Genomic DNA, 22,218 nt, shown 5'->3' on the forward strand with positions numbered 1-22,218 from the left:
GGGAATTACCTGTAACCCTTAATCAGAAATTCATCTTATTGACTTACAATCCTTCCATTAACGTAATGGATAGTACTAGCGATATGTACGCAAACATGAGGTACAATTTGCACCTAACCATAAATGAAATTGGTAATTACGGAATAATTGTTCTATATCCTTCCATCATTATAAGAGGAAATGTAAAATCCAAATTCCGCCGAATCATAAATTAAATAATTATGTGTTGATGATTGGATCTTAATCACGCTAGCAATATAGAAGCAAACATAAAATATAATTTGAAGCGAATCATATATCGAATGAGTACGTATGGTTGAGTTTTAATTTAATTGACGAATACATTTCAGCCAAATACTTGATGTTTGAGCCTGGACCTTACCATCATTATGGCCTGAGAACCTCGCTGGTCAGCCCTTCTCTTGTCATGCCAGAAAATACGGCTTTTTTCTGCCTAATATTTTACTATACGGTAAGCCTTTGCATGAATTTTCATTACATTGACTTGCTATTTTTAATTAGCGATTAATTTTATTTTATTTACCTTGAACCTTGATAGATGAAAAATAAATTTTTGCTAACATTCTTTGTTTGATAATATTTTAAATGATGTTCTCCTATTTTAGAGCTATGGGCACAAAGCAGGAGAGGTGATTGTCACGTTAATCAATGAAGAAACCGGAACATCCAAAATTGCATGGAAATCCGAACTGAGGGAGTACTTGGGTTGGTCGCGGACTTCAGTTCCTTTCCAGGCGAGAATCAACCTTAAATAAAAAATGATCTAGCTGTCCAGCTTATAAAACTTGAATGAATTTTATATGACTATGGTTAGTTGTCTACAACAGTTATCATATATTATAATTTGCGTTTTTTTGCATGGAAACCAAAATCTCTAACGAAAGAGATCCTTAAATTGGACTGCAATGGTAGAATACAAATGAAAATCGAAGAATTTTGTATGGTCCCACATTAATTGAATTTTTCAATATGCGCGTTTAACTGTGAAATAAGCTAGATATTAATGTCTATTTGCAGGTCGAGTTCGAGCACTACGTCATCGAACTGGAAGGCAAGGTCGGCGACGGACAAGAGGGTTCATTCAGTGTTGATAACTTGGAAGTGCGATACCAGGACTGTCCAGATGGTGATTTACTTATTCAAGTTGACAATGATTTTTTATTGTTAAATTTATTTTGATTTAAAATCACAGTAGTATTTGTTTTATCTTTAGTCGGACGAACGTCTTAACTTCCAAGCACTTATTTTCCTACATTTTCTTATTAATGTTGACTTAATTAGGATATATAACGATCCAAAATTCATGTTGTTCTTATTCCATACGCACTCAAGAGGACAGCTACTTCACCACAATCTACGAATCTGACGATGCCGTGATACCAAGTCGAAAAAGTAAAATATTGGAAGCTAACGGTAGGAGCGGGGAAGCTCCAGTCATTTTCTGCACATTTGAGGAATCGGATGACAACTGCTCCATCGTTATACTTCCCAATAATGACAATTACACTTGGGTCAAGATAAAAGCAAAGGATGTCGTGTCTCCTTTCCGTCCCCAAGTTGATGGCAACTACGAGCGTGAGTTTTTCAATTACTAATCAAATTACTTATGTGTATTAGCTTTTAATTGTTTATAAGCTCTTTTCTACATCTGTTCAAGATGGTGTTAATGCGAAACGCTATTCACAGCCAGAAATTTTCTTCATGCCAATGATAAACCTTTCTTGTACTCTTCAGCGATTTTTTCTTCCGTTATATATGTCTACCATTTAGCGCTCTTAAATTATACCCTTAAACTATGTTCATATTTTTTTGTCAGGTGACCAGTATTACCTGACGACTCCTCAGTACATTGGGACGAACACTCGCGTCACCACGTCATTCTCGACTGAGCCAATCCCGGGAGACGCAGATTACTGCATGAGCTTCCAATTGCATCACACAGGATTACTGCCGCCGACAATCAGCATCCAACAACGGGTGATGGTCTACGTTTTACGTCAAAATTATATTCAATTGCAAAAATACTATTATTTGCGTTTCTAAATGGTATTACTACGAATTTGTTGGTTAGAACAAATTTTCAGTTCACTCGTGTTGAGTTTAAATATTTTTATTCACTGATTTTGTTCGTATTAAGGGATTCAGGGCAAACGACCGAAATAATTATCAATTTATATGTATGTTAGTCCTATACATCCCAGTCTGATTTTTTCTTTTAATTCTCAGGGAGGCGGTGGGAGTGAACAGCTGATCGAAATTTTCCATCAAGTGGCCCCACAAGCTGATGAATGGATTGATATTTTCCGGACATTGGCCGCGGAAAACTTTCAAAAACCTTTTGTGATCGATGTGCTTGCAATGATTACCAATACTTCTGACGGTGATGTCTCGATTGATAACTTTCAGGTAATATTTCCATATGTATTCAATATGAAAAAAATCCCAGTATATTATAAATTAGGGGTCATAGTTATTTTTTTCCTGAAATTTCAGCTGACAACTCTCAACAATTTTTTTTAAATAAATGCGCTTGGTGTTATCACCAATACTTCTGACGATGAGGCGTCGATTGGCTACATTCAAGTAATCATTAAAAGGGGCGGACATTCATGTCAGGTTCTCAAACTTTACAAGATTTGATGCATCCATTGCATGACAAAAATAAAATCCCATCATAAATAAATATTTAAGCTGGCTGTAGTTGCTGTTTAGTGATGAGCAGTCAGCAAGTCTATTATGACACATTAATTCTATTTTACTGAGCAAGCTAAAAAAGTCCAAAAATTTACTTGATAGTTATAAAGCATTATTTTGTGGGTGTGAGCAGATCGCTCTTGGAGCCTGCCAGGAGCCTACAGATGCTTGTCATTTCTACGAAGGCTTTTGTGGCTTCACCCAAGATAAAGATGACGACATTGACTGGCACTGGCATGACGGCACGGGGTATGAGGACATCTTTGCTCCTTTCGAGTCTATTCGACACGACTCTTACATCTACGTTGACACCAAAGCCCCACACGTAAGCTTACATTCCCACTTCAATAACGCTTCAATTTCCTAAAACACTGGACGCCGAGTCTGCTCGATAAAATAGTTTCTGCGTTAATTTGGCGTGATAAAAGGAGGGCCTGTGCTGTGTGATGTCTGCGCTGTAGAAGCTAAATTTCAAAAACTTTTTACCAGTTACCATCTACCTCATTGATCACTCTTAATTTTTCGGGTGGGAATTTAGTTTTGGTGTTCTTCGTCTCCACCTTTAATCGCAATTTTGTGTCGAACTCAGGACTCGGTAGCTCGGCTGCTAAGTCCTCACTTTGAGCTGCAGCAGCAGCGGTGTCTGTCCTTCGACGTGCACCTACATGGGCTGTCGGCTGCTCCAGGCATCATACAAGTGTGGCGCGAAGACATCGGTGGTATACAACCTCAGCTCATTAAAGTCGTGGATGGTGACCAAGGACTAGAGTGGAGACACATTTATGTAAGACTCGTATTATCAGATGCCGAAATAAATTGCTTCCTAAAAGATGATCCGTAAAATTCCAGTCTGGAATGATAAGAGCTGCGCTGGAAAGTTCCCACACAATTTTTAAGAAACGTCTTTAGTTGTAAATATGACAGAAAAAACATTTATTGAACGTACGTATTCACCCCCATTTTTACTATACAGGTGCCACTCATGAAAGGAGGTACCACTCGGTTCATATATGAAGGAATACTTGGACCAAAGGAGGAACTCTATTCCTCCATGGGACTGGACGAGATCCGTCTCAGTGATGGGGCTTGTCCAGACGATCTGTCATGCAGCTCAGAGCATCACCCGTGTGGGTGGTACGGCGAGCCCCAGGTCAACGGTTCCCTCTGGCAGAAAGCTTCGGGAAAACAAGTGTCGCTATGGACACGACCAATCGTGGACCACACCCTGCAGAGCTCCTGGGTAAGAATAATCTAAAATAATGAGTGGATTATATACATGAATGAAACAATTTAGTTCGATTAGTGATATCAAAACCTAGCGGAAATAAAAAAAATGTTTCATACATGCCTTTGTTATAAGGAAACCGTTGGGCTAAATATGCTTTATTTTTCATTCGAATAATTGTACTGTTTTGCAGGGGAGCTTCGTCTTTGTTCCTGCCCGTCAAAACCTTGATTCAAAATATGCTCTACAAAATCTGCTTTATTCACCTGTGATGTCTGCCTTGGGAAAAACAGCTTCCTGCGTTTCGTTCTGGTTTCATGCGTAAGTATTGATATTATTTTTCAACTATGAGACGCTGGTTCATTCACCGCGATTTTGAATAAATATCTCGCGACTGGAGGAGCTTTAATGCTTTCTTATTTTTTGTCGGCGATTCATCAATGAATATTGTCCTTTATTTGGTACGTGATTGTGAGATAGGCTTGTGTATCCAGATATATTCTTTATTATTCTAATTTCAATTTATAGTACAATTTTTATTGACGGTCTTTATTTCAATAATGATAAACAGTTACGGCTGCGAAGGATGTGTCCTTCACTTACTCCAAAAAGAGGCAAGGACGAAAGTTTCAACAGAACTGATGCAAGTGCGCGATCATGATCGCTATGACGTTGACTGGAGTTACGTCCGAACGTCATTACTGCCGACCAACAACTCCTTCCAGGCAGGAGCAAAAACCTTCCGCTTCGTCTACTTCTCAGAGATTCTGATATAATTTGCTTAAAATTATTTTTTTCCGATTTTGATTTATGTTAGGTACATATATCACATGTGATGTTATACCAGGAAATTTAATAAATGTTAATCATCTTTCATTGCATATGGAAACAATCGATATTAATGGAATAACATCTCCTATTCAACGTGATGTGCTTTGATCTATGACTAATTATTAATGCAATGCCTACTTATCGCGCTCCTCCTGATGTTTCAATAAATATGTGGATTCATCATGTAATTTATAGCTCGTGATGCTCGTGGAAACATCCTTCAATTCGTTCGGTGACATTTCGGTGGATGATTTCCTCCTAAACCCCGGCGATTGTGACAGAACAGCTCACGCAAATAATTATCAGCTGCCAACTGGAGATTTGTCGTGCAACTTTGACAACAACACGTTTTGTGCATGGACGGCTAAACCTGTTACGGTAGGATATGCTAATGTTCTGCGGAGAATTCTGAATTTTGCATTGTTACTACTAAAAATTAAACGTAGTGATTTTTATCGATGTTAAGCCCTGGTTACTGTTGGAATAATTCGCGTTAGAAGAAAAATCTTTTGGTGTTCCGGAGTGAAGGAACAAAGTGTTTTTTATTACACATCGAGGAATGAAATTTGCACTCTCTCTGAAAAACGAAAATGTAGATAAGATTTTTGATATAATTTACATGAGTAGCAGGTACCGAAAATTTATCAAGTTGTAAAGATTTTGAGAAGACAAAACTCCATTGTTTAATTCGGTGTGGACCAAGCTACACGTGTGTTTCGTTTCACACGGTAAAAAATAGCCTATGACATGTATATTTATTTTTTCCATTTTAACACTAGATTCTGAGGAAATTACGTTCAGTTTACATAGCTTGTTAAAATTATTAGAAATCGTAAAGTGACGAATTTTAAAACTTACTCCCCAATTTTGCAATAGGGTAATTCCGTCATCTTCATTTATCCAAGTAGTGAGGCTTATTCCAGCTGTTCAAAAAATTCGTGTTTTATTTTATATATTCCTCGCAGGAAATAACACTAAAAAATTCACACTAGACACTTCTTCACTTTAACAGATGGACTTTTTCTGGAAACTTGGTAATTCAGCGTCAGTGAAGCACCAAGTTCCTGATAAGGATTACAGCGAAACCGGAACCGGTGAGTTCATGCTCTATAGTATTGGCTTATTTACTCGGGAATTTTCATGTGATTATTCTTGATGAAAATATATTCTGCAAGTTTTTGTGGCATTGAATGTGAATAAACATAAAAGTTAACCACTTGGCTCAACTTTAGTGCTACATTTCCCCTATAATGGAACGAAATCTAATTACTTCGAAATTGACGAATGTCAAATCTTGTATCATAGAAGACTTTTATTTAGTTCTCCTACACTCTTTAGCACTAGATTAACAGGTCCTCTTCATTGTAGCGTTTATTATGAAAAAAATGTTTATTTTTTTCTGCAAAATAATGAAATTAAACCAACATGATTTATAAATACATTCACTTTTTCAAGGCCTGTATGCGTACGCCGACATCTACGAAAGCATTTCACCTAACAGTCGGACACAACTAGTAGCGACTCTCACGTCAGTCACTGACTCCTGCCTCACCTTCCACTACTACCTCGAGGGCGACCACGAGCTCGTTGTTACGCGGGTGTTGAACGTGAGAAATACTAATTGTCGAGTCCTTTTTATGGTTAAATTCGTGGTGAGCAAATTGTATAGTCGAGCAAATGCAAACGAAATTTACTGTGTATAATGGAGGAGCATTTATCGAACCGCTCGAAGAAAACAAATGAATTGCCAACGCAGAATACTGGGAACGTCCTCAAAAATGGTGAGTGGTGGTTCGACTTGTCGATCGTGCAGTATTTCATTTGACAATAAATAGGCTTTATGATGCGCGAATTTTAACGTTCATTCTTAGATGAAGCGGTCAAATTTTTGCTTATTTTGCTGCAGGATCGGGGAGAAGATCTCTGGCGCAGAGGCTCGCCAGAGCCGAACTGGATCTTCGGTCAAGTTAACTTGGATGCATCATCAGAAACATCAACAATTATGTTCGAAGCGATTCATGGTAGAGCTGCCTTAGGAGCAATTGCTCTGGACAACATTGCCGTAGAAGATGGATATTGTGCTGAGAGAGGTATTTTGTTTTCAGTAGTTGGCGACTAAAAATTTCAATCAAAAGGGATTATTGAATTTATTGAATTAGGAAACTGGATGATTTCAGTTGATATTGCCATATTTTACAGATCATTATGTTTTTAAGCTTTTTGTCCTTGCCCCACAAAAATATATTTTCACCTTAATTTTGCATTTTACAGTCGAAAGTTGATCTATATTGCCTGAAAAATCTAATTGCCTTTAATGGTTAGCATAAGCGAGGTTGTTAATCCGAGTATCTATTGAAAATCAACAGTGCCATTCTAATTTTAATAATAAAAAATAAATATGCGGCAGCAGATCATCCACACTTTGCTCTCTCGTACAAAGCGTCATTTGTGTCGTTCTCCGTCAGAAAATTGGTGCGACTTCGAGTCGAGTGAAGCGTGCGGCTGGACGTTGGCTGGCGTGGGCTCTGAGGATATAATTGTGTGGGAGCGACTGAAGGATGCTATGGAGGATCACACGTACCAGACGCGCTTCGGTTACGTCTTGGCTGTGAACAACAAAAACGGATCTACTAACAAAACGGCTCTAGCAAAATCATCCTCAATTTCGCCTTATGGTTGGAGCTGTGTAAGGTATGAATTTCAAACTTTAAACATTTACGGATTCGTTTAAGCCCGGAAATTTAATTTCTTCTAATATCAGTGACTTCCGTGTGCGCGCCCGGGAATGCCTTGACATCAAATTTTTGTTTAAACTTTTCGTCCCCGATGAGAAGAAAAATGACTTTATTTATTCCGAGAAATTTTCATTATTAATAATATAATTTTTGCTGTGGTTAAATTATTTGATTTATGTTTGCATCTAGGAACATTCAATTTGTTTTCATTATCACTAAATAATTTCTTGCAGATGGTGGTACATCGCGAAGCCCGAGACCACATCGCTGCTGACGGTCTCCTTCATCCCAGTTGACGACAATGGGACGGAGCTTAGAGAGGTAGCGTATTAAGCACTCCGATTAATTAACAATAGTTAATAAATTAATTAAAATTAATAATTAATATATTCGTATAACAATGAAATTGTTATAAAGCAATAAATTATTACTTACAATGAATTGATAATAATTAATTAGAATTTGCATAATCATCAATATTTCAATTATATCAGTCAGTTTTCTATCTGCGTTGATGCAATCCGTGTTTGTTTTCTTTTGCAATCAAAATGAACATCTTTAATACGATCTGAGTCAAGATGATTCAGAAAATAATAGTCTGACGCATTCAGCTACAAAAGGCTCCTTTCGATTCATCTCAAGTATTTTAATAGAGTCGTTGTTCGTATTACAGATGCGTTAAAATTCACAAGTGAAATTCATTCCGTTTTATATATATGTCTTCGTTCCAAATCTTAATTTATAAAGTCCAATCGAGTGTATAATGTATAAATAATATAAAAATCTTATTTTTTTATAATTAAACTGCGTTTTCCACAGAACGCAGAGCTGTTGTGGTCATCGATGGTCACTGCTACAGAGTGGAGTAAGGGGATGATATCAATGACCGCTTTCCGATATCATCTTTTGTTCGGGGCATCATTTTTCTCAACATCTGAGGCCATTGGTATCGCCATCGATGATGTTTATGTCGACAATGGTTACTGTGGACTTCCAGGTTTGCAGTGGATCTTTTACTGTGTAGACATTAATTAAGGCATTTTTACAAACAATTAATTAAATATAAAATTGGAAATAGTATATTGTAAATAGAATATTGGAAATAGTATATTGTATATAGAATATTGGAAATATATTATTGGATATAGAATATTGGAAGTAGAATATTGGAATTAGAATTGATCTGGGAATTGAAGCAGTCCTCGAAACAAAAAAATTATCTGTTGGAAAAAATGTAATGTCAATTTGAGAAGTTTTTTACAAACTTTAACCTGCAATGGGTAAATTTTTTCACAAAATTTAAACTGCCTCCAATTTTGCGGATTATATTAATTTATTTTGACTGATTTACACTTCTCCGGTTGTAGCACTTGAAGCGCACTTCTTTCTTTACATTATTGCATTGAATAAAGTTTCATCTACGTTCACCCAAAGTGTTTATAATAAATTCATCATCATCGGAATCAATACGATACGTATTCGAGACGAACCTACAACGGTGATTAATAATTTCTTAATACTGTTAAGAAGTTACTAATTTACCGCAACATCAGTAAATATTACAACTTATGTTATTGAGGACGTTATAATATTTGAATTTTAATACCAGTAATGCAGTAATAACAGCAATCGGAGTTGACTTGAATAGCATCACTGTAATGTTGCTGTCACGGTCAGGAGACTGCGCGTTCACGGGGAGTAGTTTGTGCGGCTGGGAGGTGCATGACGAGAGCTCCAGCTATTGGCTCATCCAACACGGCGACGACCACACATTTGGTGGTAAATAGACTACAGTGGATATCATGGATATTTTAACGCTCATAGAAATTGTGATAATATTAATTTAGATTAGTATGTTGACACGTACTGCTGCGGTCAGCGTGGATATTGTGATGATCATGGAAATTGCGAGAATATTGACTGTGAAGTCCCTCAGTGGGTTGAAAATCCATCGGACATCATGGACATAGTGACGCTCATAGAAATTACGAAGATTTTAATTGTGAAGTCAGTCGGTTGACACTCGATGGGCCTTCATTAATATTGTGACCCAAATGAAAATTATGAGAATGTTAATTGTGAACTCAGTCAAACCAACTTGGGCAATGAAATTATTTATATAATTTATTTAAAATTGCTCTCATGTTCCTCACAAAATGTTTGCTGGTGATTGTTGTTGAGATTAATCGACCAAATTTAGGGGAAAACTGCACCTTCTATTGAGAAATATACAGTAAACAAGAAAAAAACACTTGATCGACATTTTCAATTTGAGTTTCCTTTGCAAACATTCAGTGTAATAGATTTAATGAGCATTGTTTCTTGATCAGACGACTACTACTTGAGACTTGCTGGCAAGGAATCCTCCGTAACGAGTCCTGTCATTAGCGAGGACGTGTACAGCAACGCTTGTCTGACCTTCTGGTATCGCATGGAGCAGGCGTCAACCATCGAGTGGTTCTTGCAACTGGTTCGTGCCGAGCATACCACAGTGATTTCTGATGCACGGTTTTACAAACTAGTAGTAAGTGCTATATTGCATGACTTTTATTGGTAAGGATAGTGGTTTTCAGGCTACAAATGATATTTTAATTCCTGTAATTTCTCAAGATCAAGGCCCCTTTTCCATACATATATGACTTATTTAAACAATGAAAGGTCGGCGACACCGAGAAGAAGCCTGTATGGGTTGATACGGACGAAATGGGCACGCGAGGATGGAGGTTCGGGCGCACTCACCTTCATCTGAACGAGTCGGACTGGGGGGCGCGGCTTGTGCTGCGCGGCACCACAGAGGCTTACTGGGAGGACTCCGTCGTGGGTGCGTTTTCTGACACCAAATACAATTACCGCTATGGGAAAAAACTATGGGTTTCGATCGTGTTCTACACATAAAACTCGAATTTCCGGACGAATCAAAAAAATATATTGTTATCGTTCAGGGCGACGGCATTAATGCTGAGTGCAGCGCTGCTGGTTTCACCAATATCACAATTATTAATTTTATGACACGATTTCAAATCCGGTACCAACTTATCTTATATTCATAAGTTTCCTATACCTGTCTATAATAGTGTTAAATGATACTGAGCCAGTTCCAACTTTTCTTTTAAATTTAAATTGCCTGTTGTTGAATATGCATGGGAACAGGAGTGGATGATATCCAGCTTTTCGTTGGCGAGTGTTCCACGGTGCCCCTCATCGCCGACCCGAGTTTGCCTACGGAATCAACGACGCCGGAAACCACAGCGATGACTGAATCGACTTCACGTGCGAGAATTACTCATAATTGCTCATATATTTTACTTCCAAATATTTTATGATGGATTCTATGTTTACTGTTATGCAAATCTCGTTTTTTTTCATACAGTATGATATAGTATTGTATAGTATAGTATAGTATAGTATAGTATAGTATAGTATAGTATAGTATAGTATAGTATTAATATTGCCCAGGGTGTGTGCTCATGTTTCATATTCTATTATTCCTACTGTATTCTTATTCAAATTAGGAATATACCTACCGCATAGATGGTAGGTATACTCATATAACAGCGAGTTTCTCTTTCCAAAGAAACAGCGAGTTTCTCTTACTCTACGACAGCGAGTTTCTCTTTCCAGAGAAACAGCGAGTTTCTCTTACTCTATGTCAGCGAGTTTCTCTTTCCAGAGAAACAGCGAGTTTCTCTTACTATATGACAGCGAGTTTCTCTTTCCAGAGAAACAGCGAGTTTCTCTTACTCTATAGCAGCAAGTTTCTCTTTCCAGCTCCACTCACCCAGTACGACTGCGACTTCGAGGACTTCAAGAAACCTTACTGCGACTGGTACAACGCTCAGGGCGAGACATGTTCATGGTCTACGACAGGAGCTCCGATGCTCACGTCTCCTCCTGGTCCGTCCGTTGATCACACTCTAGGATCAGGTGAGTTGTCTCCATTGGAAATATGAAGGTACGTTCTATTAAAAATAGTTACGAGTTTGTAGCTCCTTCAGACAATCACTGACGGCTTTCAAGCTAACTCGACCAATCACAGATTAGAAATCGGTGGTTCTCCCAAATAAAAATTAAGAGTGGAGCACATGTTTTTATGTTTTTATTGTTGCTATCGGCGGATGCCATAAGTGGAGCAACTATGATTTATACAGTGAATTAAGGGTGGCGTGCACCACCCATCCTAACCTATAACCTGCCGATGGCTCCCCTTCCCGTAAAACTCTTTTTCCGCCAATAACTCCCCACCGTTATGGTACCTGCATGCTATCTAATATCGCCATCTATAAACATCGATGCGCCACCCTTGATTTTTACTTGGGACTTGGATAAAAAAATAGATAGGCTTAATTTTTATCACGTGTGCTTAATTAGGCCGTTGCGTCTATCTCAGCAAGTTTTGATTCTAAAGCAAATCGTCTATCAGAACTACTTACAGTATGTTGATTAAATGAGTCTTGCATTTACAAAAAAATATTTACATATATTACGAGCACAAACTATGCAGCAAATTTTATGTCTACCAATCTCCGTGAAAGCTAAGTTATGACTTGCCATTCTCATAGAAAATCAATTGTACTATCAAATTGTTAATAGAAAGTATTTATTTTGGAAAGGTAATGCACACGCTCACTAAATCGTCGTTCAGAGTTCGCGAAATTCTGATAGAATTCCGAGCTTCGGGTGCTACTATGTAATTTCGCTTGCCTTTGCCGACCATGAAAATATGATCCCGCAAGGAAATATGAAAAATATAAATCCTTCTCATTTCGTAGTTTCGGATATTCTTCATATTAAATATCAACCATAACATCTATTTTTATAATAACTCCCAGAATGCGAACGTCTTTCAAGATTTCTTTCTGTTTTTTTTTTCTAGATGGTATAGGGCACTTTGCGTTCGTCCAGAGCCCGGATGAATATGGCACTTCAGAATGTGTATTGTACGAAAATGTACCGGCCGGTGCCGTGTGTTTTTCGTTCTGGTATTACATGTACGGCCCGAGCGTCCAGAATTTGACAGCAACCTTCGGTACAAGCTATGACCACAGGGAGCCGCCCGTATTTTCCCGGTCTGGTTCACAGGGAGAATTCTGGCATCCCACTCGTTTCACGTTGCACCTAAATGAGTCATCAGTGAGTTTTTCATAAGTTAACTGTTGAAAGAAGTGATGCTTAAGTGAGGTAGTTATTTAAAAAATATACATCATACCTCCATGGCCTGTGTCTAATGCGGTGTACGTATCTTCTTTTCATTCCAGGTGATGCTGATAACGCAGAAGACTAATGACTCCTACGGAGTGGTCGCAGTGGATGACTTGAGAGTGAAGCTAGAACCTTGTTCGTATAATGATACCAATCCCTACGAGCTTCATGACTTCGAACAAAATGGTTCCGGGTTTTTAGTTGTAGCAGACAGTGTTCTGAACTGGACCTTAGGCAGCACAGGAACAAAAATTGATCACACGCTGGGCACAATTGATGGACACTTCGCTCTGTGGTACACCGACAACTCAGAGCATGCGATATCTGGAGCAATTGTTTCACCAATTTATCAGTCGAACAGCGAGGGATCGCAGTAAGTTTATATTGGGGGATAGCCTAATCAATCAAGTTTACTATTTAAAGATCTTTAAAACTATCCGCACTCAATATATTTATTATTACCGAGGGTCCTTTCCCTCCAATATGTTAAATATGGTTTTCATAGTTGTAAACGCCGAGGTGCATTCTATCAAGCTCCATAATTGAAACATATTCCCAATTACAAGCTTGAATTATACTATTTTATTCTAACTATACGTACCGATTCCAGTTTTAAAGCATTCAAATTCAGTTATCTCTTTCTCTGCTAGATAAAAGAATTCACTCTACCATCTTCTGATATTTCCATAACGTTCAACTTTTCATCGAATTACCCACTCTATCCCTAATATCGAGGTACAAAATGATGTAACAAATTTATCTTTCATTTCCAGTTGCATGCATTTCTACTACATCCTGGACACCTCTTCCTCCAATGCGTCATTGACAGGCTCGTGTATCCTATCAGAAACCGGTTCAAATGAAGAAACAATTTTCAGCAATAAAATAAGTCAAGGACCAAATTGGATCTACCAAGAAGCCACAATTCACAGCGGATGCAGTCTGCAGGTTTTAATCGCCTAGAAATATTTTCGTCATTTTGAAGTCATAATATTTAGTATTTTGACAACACTTCACGCTAAAATCAACAGATTATCATAACTAATTCATTTCTCACTGAAATAATATTGTTTGAACAGTTTTATCCCGTGCATTAATTTTATAAAAGATTTAGTATCAAAAATGTGTACATCGAAGAGTGAAGTTATTTTATCAAATAATTTGTGAGCGATAAAAATGTAAGTTCCAGGAAATTTTCATACAACGGTAAGTTTAATGCTAATTTTATGCCACCAAATGTATAAACCAGGTAAAATTGGAAGCAAGAGATGACTACAGCCCCAGTACCACCATGGCCATCGACGATATTTATTTCACCGATGGAGTTTGTCGCGACACATATTCATGCGACTTCGAACACGACATGTGCTTCTGGGAGAACGTATACCCGTCCCAGATGAGGGAAGAACAAATGCAGTGGCTGATAGCAAGTCCCGAAGACGCTGATTTTATCGGGCCATCCATTGACACCACTTTCAAGTCTGCAGAAGGTATCAATAATAATGTCGAAGTTATGATGAAAACCAAATTCTGTTGACATAAGAGATAGATGTGTTTTTTACGCATCGCAACATTTTAAATTTTCTATGATTACCATAGCTATATAATTTGGCTGTTTTGTACTCAAGATCTCGTATTTTTTCAGTTGTCCGTAATAATTTCATGTGTACTACTGTGTTTCGTTACAGGACACTACATCATACTTTCTGGATCTTTCATCGTCGAGGACACGGGTGAAGCCAAACTTGCATCGAAGGAATTTCCACAAACAAACATTGATGGAAACTGCTTGACGTTTTCCTACAGCATGCGTGGACAATCTTCTCTTTTGGTACCATTTGATCTATGATGTCTTTTCAGTTGATAATAAAATATTTTGCAAATAACATGATTTCGCTAGAAATTTCATTATCATAGGGAACTCACTTTTTATTTGTTCTCAGAAAACAGTCTGTAATTTCTTTGATTAAAGTAATGAAGTTTCATTTATGTTTTAAATTTCGTTTATTAAGATACCTCACTGGTTTTTATTAAAATTTAGAATTGATCAAGGTTCAATTCGTTAGTAAATTCTGTTCATAAGAAAGAAAGCTAATACTCTTCCTACTGGCATTTGAATGAAGAAACCTTACTGAAGAAGCATTCTATCAAATATTATTTTAATAATATAATGATTTCTGCAGGTTAAAGTTATAGAATATCTTGGAAATACCTACACAATCTGGCGACTGAACACCGATAGCGGCTTTTCTTCGGGCTGGGGTGAAGCAAGCGCTAATATTCGTTCGAAAACAAATTTTCAAGTGAGTTTAAAGATTACAGTAATTTTGCAGTGTAGAGGAACATAGCAGTGACAGCGGAATACGATATAAAACTGTTGAACCGCTTTTGACTCAAAATATGAACCAAATTCCCCATGAGGAATTCATATATTTGCAAATTAGATTCGCCGTATAGGGAAAGGAATTATTTTTCTTCGTTTATTCTCCTATGTTCTGTGCTCGAAATATTTTATTGCTTTTAATATATTACGTTGAAATTTAATTTGAATCCTTAGTTACTATTAATCTAACTAATATTTTTTATATTGACTTTGAGTTCTTGGATGATTACAGCTTCTAGTTGTAGCAACGCTGTCAAACGATCGCAGTGCCTTCGTCGCTGTTGATGATTTGCGGTTCAAATTTGAGCCGTGTTCCGTTGAACCTCCAGAGGCATCCGTTGTACAGCAAAGTAAGCGTTGCAAGCTTCATATAAACTTTAACTCTAAAATTTGACAAAAAAAATATGTAAAACTGAGTGCAGAAGGTGAGAAAATTGCTGCTCGTTGATTGCGTGCGTTTATTCGAACTTAAATGAAATTTCCCCGTGACATAAGTACCTAAATTTGTGAGACGGCATATTTGTGCTACCACATGAAAAGCCAATTCTCCTCCTTCTTCTATGAAGCGGTTGAAAGTCTTTCCTGCGACTTCTCAACGGATCTCTGCACCTGGAAAGCTGGAGCAGATGACACAGTCGCGATATTGACTGGAGAGACCAAACTCGTGTCGGCCATGTCGAGTCTGCGCGGCTCCTATGCCTACATGCCGAGTTTCAACGCCACCAGCAAAGCGTCTCTCAACTCTGCTTTGTTATCGCCGAGCACTGACGAGCCTAACACCTACTGCTTTAGTTTCTGGCTAGTGACAGTTTTACTTTGTTAAATTCATGGAAATTTTGCATGCTCTGCCGGTTTTGATGCATAGTTATGTCATAATAAGTGTAATACTTCAGGTGACCATTTTATGACTAAATTCATCATTTCGTAAGTGGAACATCAATTGAACCCTCCATGCATATTGATTAATGCATTTATCATGAAAAAAATTCTTAAAAGTTGCTCAAACTGTAAATCAATTAGTTATTCTCTGTTGGGTTCAACTTGGTATGAATTTAATTATTGCTACCTATACCAGGCATAAATAAGCTATGCGCTACTTGGCTTAATTAACTCCGGGCACTGTCTAAATATTTTGATTTCGTTGCATTCTAAGAGTCGATTTACGAATCTTAGTGCATACAATATTTCACTGCGCATCAAGTTCATGTATAAACTATCCATGGTGTACATTAGTTTTATTCGAGAACAAACTGAATCATTCGCTTGAAAAACCAAAGTCATTTTATTCACCAGTCATCTTCAGAGAGATACATTTTCAAATAATACATTTGGTCAATTTAAAATCTCATAATTGAATGATTCGTTTTTAATACTTTTATATTGAATTGTCGTCATTTATGCGAAATCAGGTACTATAACTTCGGGGTAACTGCGCCACGAATTGCAGTGTACTGGATCAACGACGAGACCGGCCAATCGAATCTCGTATTCTCGAAGTCCGCTAGCAAAATTGATGTCTGGTCTCTGGCAAACCTGGAGATATTTGCCGACGTTGATTGGACGGTGAAGAAATTAATCAAATATTATTTGCTGGCAAATGTGCCAGAAATATATTTGCACAGAAATGTGCTTTATTCTACTATGACCATAAACGCCCTCTACTATAGAAGGCTCATGACAAATAGTTATGACTGAATGCAGTATACATGTATGGTGATAAAAATTATCCGACCACAATACAATTTATTGCTACCTTACAAAAAATTGTTCTTTCCATATAGAAAGCCTAGCTCTTTCCTCCATCCTCTATGTGTTGTAGATGAATTTTTGATTCACTCAAAACTATTCGTGCAGTTATCCGTGAAAATTGTCTCTGAATTCATGGAAGAGTTGGGAGTTGCTGCCGTCGATGACACGTCCAGTAAAATTGGCAACTGCGAGAATCCTCCTGGCGACTGTGACGTTGAAGTAGGTTTTGCGCTTTGCTTGATGGAACTGAGCAATTAAATGTACTTGTAATATACTTGCGTAGCTCCATATAATTTTTTAACAATACCAAGTTCGTTCGTTTATTTCTGTCGTATTAAGAGTACCAAAATGATTGTGTAGTTTATGTAGGAATTGTTGCTAAGTTTTAGGCCCATAATAACGAGCAATAATGTACATTTATTAATTAGATCATAACCTACTATTATAATTATCAATATTAATTATAAAATTCTCATTGTTTTAATATATATTTCTCATTAAAATTCTCGATGATAGTATATGTTAATTCTATTAATAACAACGTCCTAGGTGGACTGGTGCCTGTGGTATAACGTGCAAGATCTTCCTTTGAAATGGCAACGCTCGTCTCCCATTGAGACACCTGAAGGTGGCACCCCAGTGATTGACCACGACCACACGACAGGATCGCCGTATGGTACATATTTGAATTAATATTGACGTATGAAATAATGTAAATTGCATTCAGAGTATGAAAAATACTGACCTACCAGAAAATAAATATTTTAGTCCCGTGCACCGAAGAATCTTCGACGATAAATTATTATGATAAAGATTTCTTTTCGTAAAACACGTAATGCACAATTTTCTTTTATTCTGTCAGTCAGGAGAAAAAATCTAATCGTTAATTCGATGATCAAGAAGAAGATTATTTGAGCTTATATGCTTGCGTACAGGCTTCTACTTCGCGGTGCAGCCTGACGCGCCCACGGGAGCTGTAAGAAGTGAACTGTACGCACAGCTTGAAGGTCCAGTCATTTTTTCAGGCATCGCCGAACAGTGCGTCATCTTTTGGTACTTCATTGACTGTGAGTTCTACTCAACATTTGCCTTCACTTTAATGCAGAATTCAATGTGTGAAAACCGTCCCCACATGCATTACTAAAAATCACCAAAAGAAATATTGTATTTGTACACAATATTTACAAATATTGTATTTGTAAATATTGCATTTGCAATACCAAAAAGAAATATTGTATTTGTATTTCGTACCTTTAAATATTATATATTAATGCGTGATTAAATTCATAATATTGTTTATTTTCGACGTCGGCAGCGGCAAGCAATTCAAGTCTATCAGTTTTACGCCAGCAAATCCAGAACAAGACATCAACGACCGTTTGGAAAGCTCAAGGATCTCATGGAACAGGCTGGGTGTCGAGTAGAGTTTCTGTAGACACTTCAGTTGCCGATATAAGGGTGAGTCACACGATCATTTAGGTCAATCGTCTACATGTTAACTTTTTACTTCATAAAAATGACATCACTGAAACGATTCAGAATCGCTCTTTGAATATAGTTAATTTGAGCCTCCGGCATTATTTCCACGCAGTAAAATTTATGGTCAATTCGTCATTATTCCTCTTTCTTAGATATTATTTCAAGCGGACATCGGTGACAGCGGCTCGTACGCTGTTCTACTGGATGACATCATGATCCTGGAAGAAGCTTGCCCTGCTAGCGATCTGTCTTGCTCCTTCGAATATTCGTGCGGCTATTTTGCTGGCAACGAACGGCTCAACCCTTGGCTGATCGGTAGAGGAGTCACCGAAGTGCCTGACAACGTCACTGGTCCCATTACAGACCATACGTTCATCAACGGCATGTATGCCTACACTGACTTCACAAGCCCGGCCGTCACGTGTACGATGAAAATTATTTTTCATATTATTACATTTGCTAATATTTATCACAATAAATTGTTATTAGATTTATATTAGTAGTTAACACAGAAAAGTTTTTAATTCAAACGAAGTGAAGAGGCTTGTTTCACATCAATTTTTGTTTCATCACAAAAATACTTTAATATACATCCTAGATTTATTTCAGTGAACAACATCATCGACATGAGTTTTGTTTCTAAATTTAAGTTCAATTCAATTCACAAGAAATGCTCTACTAATCAGAGAGAAATCAAGTATGCCATTACGCAAGAGAAAAAAACTGATAGCACTAACATTAATTGTGTTCTCTTATATTGCAGTTACGGATTCACCAGTTCACGCTCTTCTTGAAAGTGAACTCCAGCAGCCCATGGCAGGATGCCTTAGATTTTACTGGGTCAAATATATGAAAAGCAGCGAAGGTGTAGATGCACCTATCCTCAGTGTTCATTTAGTGAGTCAATATATTAATAAATTCGAGCTCAAGTAAGGAATAGTTTCGTTCAAACACCCCAAGAACCCAAAACTCTGTATAAAATATCTACGTCTACTTAGTCTCTTTTTTCTAATAATCACTCGCATCAAGAACTGAAATTCAACTTTAAAAAAATTTGAAGTCAGAAACTGGAAAAAATATAATTGTAGCCCCTCATTTGCATCCTAGGGTGGTTACGTCCCAGTCTAGCAATGGCCTTCACGTTTAAACTGACCCTGGAGTATAATTCATACAAGTAATCAAACTTTGTAGATGGAGCAAAATTTAATGCAATGAAAAACACAATTAACAGGATATTCGATGCTATACTGAATACGGTGTCTGATTACAGTGGTTGAATTTATTTTGCATAGGTCTGAAAATTAACCTAACATCATTAGAAGGAATTCAACAGTAGTTGAAATTCTCTAAGAACTAGCCTAAGTACTGCGTCTCACGCCACACTACAACAGTCGGCATCAAGACTAAGAATAAGACACTCAAGTGTCGCAATAAGGAACTTATCAACTACAGACCAAAGCTACGCGCTATGCGTAAAAGCTGCGGCTTTATTAATTTTCGCCTAGACTCGTCGCAAATAATTGTACCTATATGCACTATACCTCATCAATATTTTTCAGATTTCACGGCCAACCAACACCATCGTTGATGTTGTGGTCCTCAACGATACGAAAATGTCTACAACTTGGACTGAACAGCGAGTAAGTTCTTATGTTATCTTATTTATGAAACATGTTAATGTATAATCCATAGCATCCAAAATGTGTTTATAAATCACTAGTTACTTTTAAAAGATCTTCCCTTTCTTGGTCCCCCAATTCGTCTTGCACTCTGCTCAATTTTCATGCTCCTCGCCAGTTGAGCTTAAATACGAAAATTTCCTGTTACATGTAAAAGCGCGGTTCAAAATGTTTTGTCCCTGTTCATCAGATTACAGTCAATTGCCACTTATATATTTTTAGAAATCCACCCATAATTGCCACATATTTTTCGAAATCCACTTGCAATTTCGTAAGGGAATGTCGTTTATTTATTGCATGACATTATGAAATTACAAGCGGAAAATAGTGATTGGACGAGCTCACTAAGACTCTTTAAACTGTTCACAATATCGATGAAGAAAAAATTCCAGTTATAGCGTGTTGAAAATGTTTCTTTTAGGCTGCATTCACGTCCGATGGATCCGAATTCGTTCTTGTTTTCAACGGCACGGCGTTCGGAAGAACGAGCTTCATCGGCATCGACGACACGCTCGTCTGGAGCGGCGACTGCAGTGATCCTCCCATGCCTGCACCCTCAGCCTTCCCAGGTGAAGAATGAAATTTAATTAATGTTAAAACTTCCTATTGCTTGCGTGCAAAACATATATAAATATTTTCATGTGGTGACGCTAAAATTTGCATGACGTTATGTGTGAACTCGAAGAAATAATCACCGTATATGGTTGATTATTGTGCCAATTTTAATGGTCGCGGTCAAAGGTTTTGCAAAAAAATGCTTGTTTCATTTTCACATTCATATTTCATTAAAATTGTTCTCTTTTCACACAAAATTCTTTAGACAAATTTCCAAGCGGGTGTTGCGATATTTATTGTATTACGAATATACTAGCAAGTTGAACCACACTGAGCTACTATTATTGGGAAGACAGTAATCCAGATCCGAGAATGTATGCAAGTCTGGAATATTTTGAAGCATCTTTAAATTTCATTAGCTAGAGTTACAATGCATGCCAGTTAAGAGATCAAACCGATCTCCTAAAATGTTAATTAAATTTGAACAGATGAAAGAGCAATGACAACAGACTTACCACTCTGCATAAAAAATATTTCTAACATTTTGAAAAAATTAAACTAGTTGACCCATCAGGTTCGTGGAAATGTTCCGTCATTAAATTATTACGCACAGGAACTTGCGACTTTGAAAGCGAAGACCGATGTGGGTTTCAAGACGAAACGTTACGATTCCCGTGGCTGGTTGGCTCACAAGATAATGTTTCGTTCCTGCCTCTTGACCACTCAACCCAATCATCTTCAGGTAAATAAATATCATCATTCAGACCAAACAATCAATAAATTTGATTGTGGTAACGACTTTTGTATATTAGATGTGATCAATTAAAATGTTCACAATACCAATAACAATGTATATAATACGCCGAAGTTTAGAGCGCGATTAATACAAATTTTGATGTAATTGAATTTCATGTACGCTTACAACTTATGACATGTTATTTGGAAGTAATGTATTTTACCTACATTTTTGCTTGACGCTCACATTACGTAGTTTCTAAGCATTTTCATCGTACCTGATAAATAAATGGTACCTAATTCTACTCACAACCTAACCGTATTTCTTTGGCTATTTGAACTCCATTCATTTACTATAAAGATGGTCGGATTCCTTTGATCGATGGTTCATACGAGACAGAACCACAGGCAAAAATTACTGTTGCTTTTGGGAAATGAACAAGAAAATAAAATGCAACAAGACTATTAGGTTTACAATGACATATGATTACGTATTTTCATTGCGAAATTATTCATTATTATTCTCGAAAATATCAGAAAAGATCATAATTATGTCTTCATTTGAAACGTCCAGAATTGAAAACTTGGTATTCGATGCTATGCAGTACCAGGATCAATATTAGAGTGGCAGGATCCAGCGAGAGGCGTACACCAAATGAAACGATAGATCAAATATCTTGAAGTAGAATACAAATTTAAGCAATTGTAAAATATTAAACATCATTTAACAAATAACCGCTCAAATTTGGCAGTGGTAAAACGCTCGTTGTACGCAGGTAAAATGCTAGTTGTGCGCAATTGAAAATGCTCTATACAGAACCTCATTGTGTACAGATACACTGCTTGTTGTGTGTAGGTAAAATTAATAAGTAGAATGAGCGTTGTGTGCTAACAATATCTGTTCGTTGTGTGCCGGTAATGTGTTTGGTATTG

The 22,218-nt window shown here is 37.3% G+C and overlaps 2 protein-coding genes and 1 long non-coding RNA gene across 3 annotated transcripts in view; all 3 read left to right on the top strand.

Annotated features, from left to right (window-relative positions):
* Positions 1–1,551: 1,551 nt before the first annotated feature.
* On the top strand, positions 1,552–14,242 carry LOC108682347 (MAM and LDL-receptor class A domain-containing protein 1-like). The gene is made up of 22 exons (XM_047882400.1): positions 1,552–1,558; positions 1,838–1,998; positions 2,248–2,427; positions 2,849–3,040; positions 3,305–3,499; positions 3,689–3,955; positions 4,967–5,149; positions 5,784–5,865; positions 6,227–6,378; positions 6,678–6,861; positions 7,237–7,462; positions 7,740–7,827; positions 8,326–8,503; positions 9,184–9,285; positions 9,837–9,976; positions 10,165–10,327; positions 10,657–10,776; positions 11,275–11,430; positions 12,380–12,636; positions 12,762–13,078; positions 13,479–13,653; positions 13,955–14,242. Exons 1-22 carry the CDS (start codon positions 1,552–1,554, stop codon positions 14,240–14,242), a joined length of 3,813 nt encoding a protein of 1,270 aa, XP_047738356.1.
* Positions 14,243–14,399: 157 nt separating this feature from the next.
* LOC125178506 lies at positions 14,400–15,432 on the top strand. Its single transcript, XR_007156926.1, has 3 exons — positions 14,400–14,536; positions 14,889–15,008; positions 15,321–15,432. It is a non-coding gene; the product is annotated as an uncharacterized LOC125178506 (long non-coding RNA).
* A 188-nt stretch (positions 15,433–15,620) lies between these two features.
* Positions 15,621–22,218, top strand: part of LOC108682349 (MAM and LDL-receptor class A domain-containing protein 2) — a 33,892-nt gene continuing 27,294 nt past the window's right edge. The window contains exons 1-11 of the mRNA XM_047882401.1: positions 15,621–15,886; positions 16,498–16,651; positions 16,943–17,056; positions 17,387–17,513; positions 17,773–17,904; positions 18,153–18,295; positions 18,469–18,739; positions 19,080–19,213; positions 19,876–19,956; positions 20,417–20,564; positions 21,164–21,292. Coding sequence (XP_047738357.1) covers positions 15,621–15,886; positions 16,498–16,651; positions 16,943–17,056; positions 17,387–17,513; positions 17,773–17,904; positions 18,153–18,295; positions 18,469–18,739; positions 19,080–19,213; positions 19,876–19,956; positions 20,417–20,564; positions 21,164–21,292 — 1,699 coding nt within the window. The remainder of the gene's footprint in view (positions 15,887–16,497; positions 16,652–16,942; positions 17,057–17,386; positions 17,514–17,772; positions 17,905–18,152; positions 18,296–18,468; positions 18,740–19,079; positions 19,214–19,875; positions 19,957–20,416; positions 20,565–21,163; positions 21,293–22,218) is intronic.

Source organism: Hyalella azteca, unplaced genomic scaffold (assembly GCF_000764305.2).
Source record: "Hyalella azteca isolate HAZT.00-mixed unplaced genomic scaffold, Hazt_2.0.2 contig10335, whole genome shotgun sequence".
NCBI classification, from domain to species: domain Eukaryota; kingdom Metazoa; phylum Arthropoda; class Malacostraca; order Amphipoda; family Hyalellidae; genus Hyalella; species Hyalella azteca.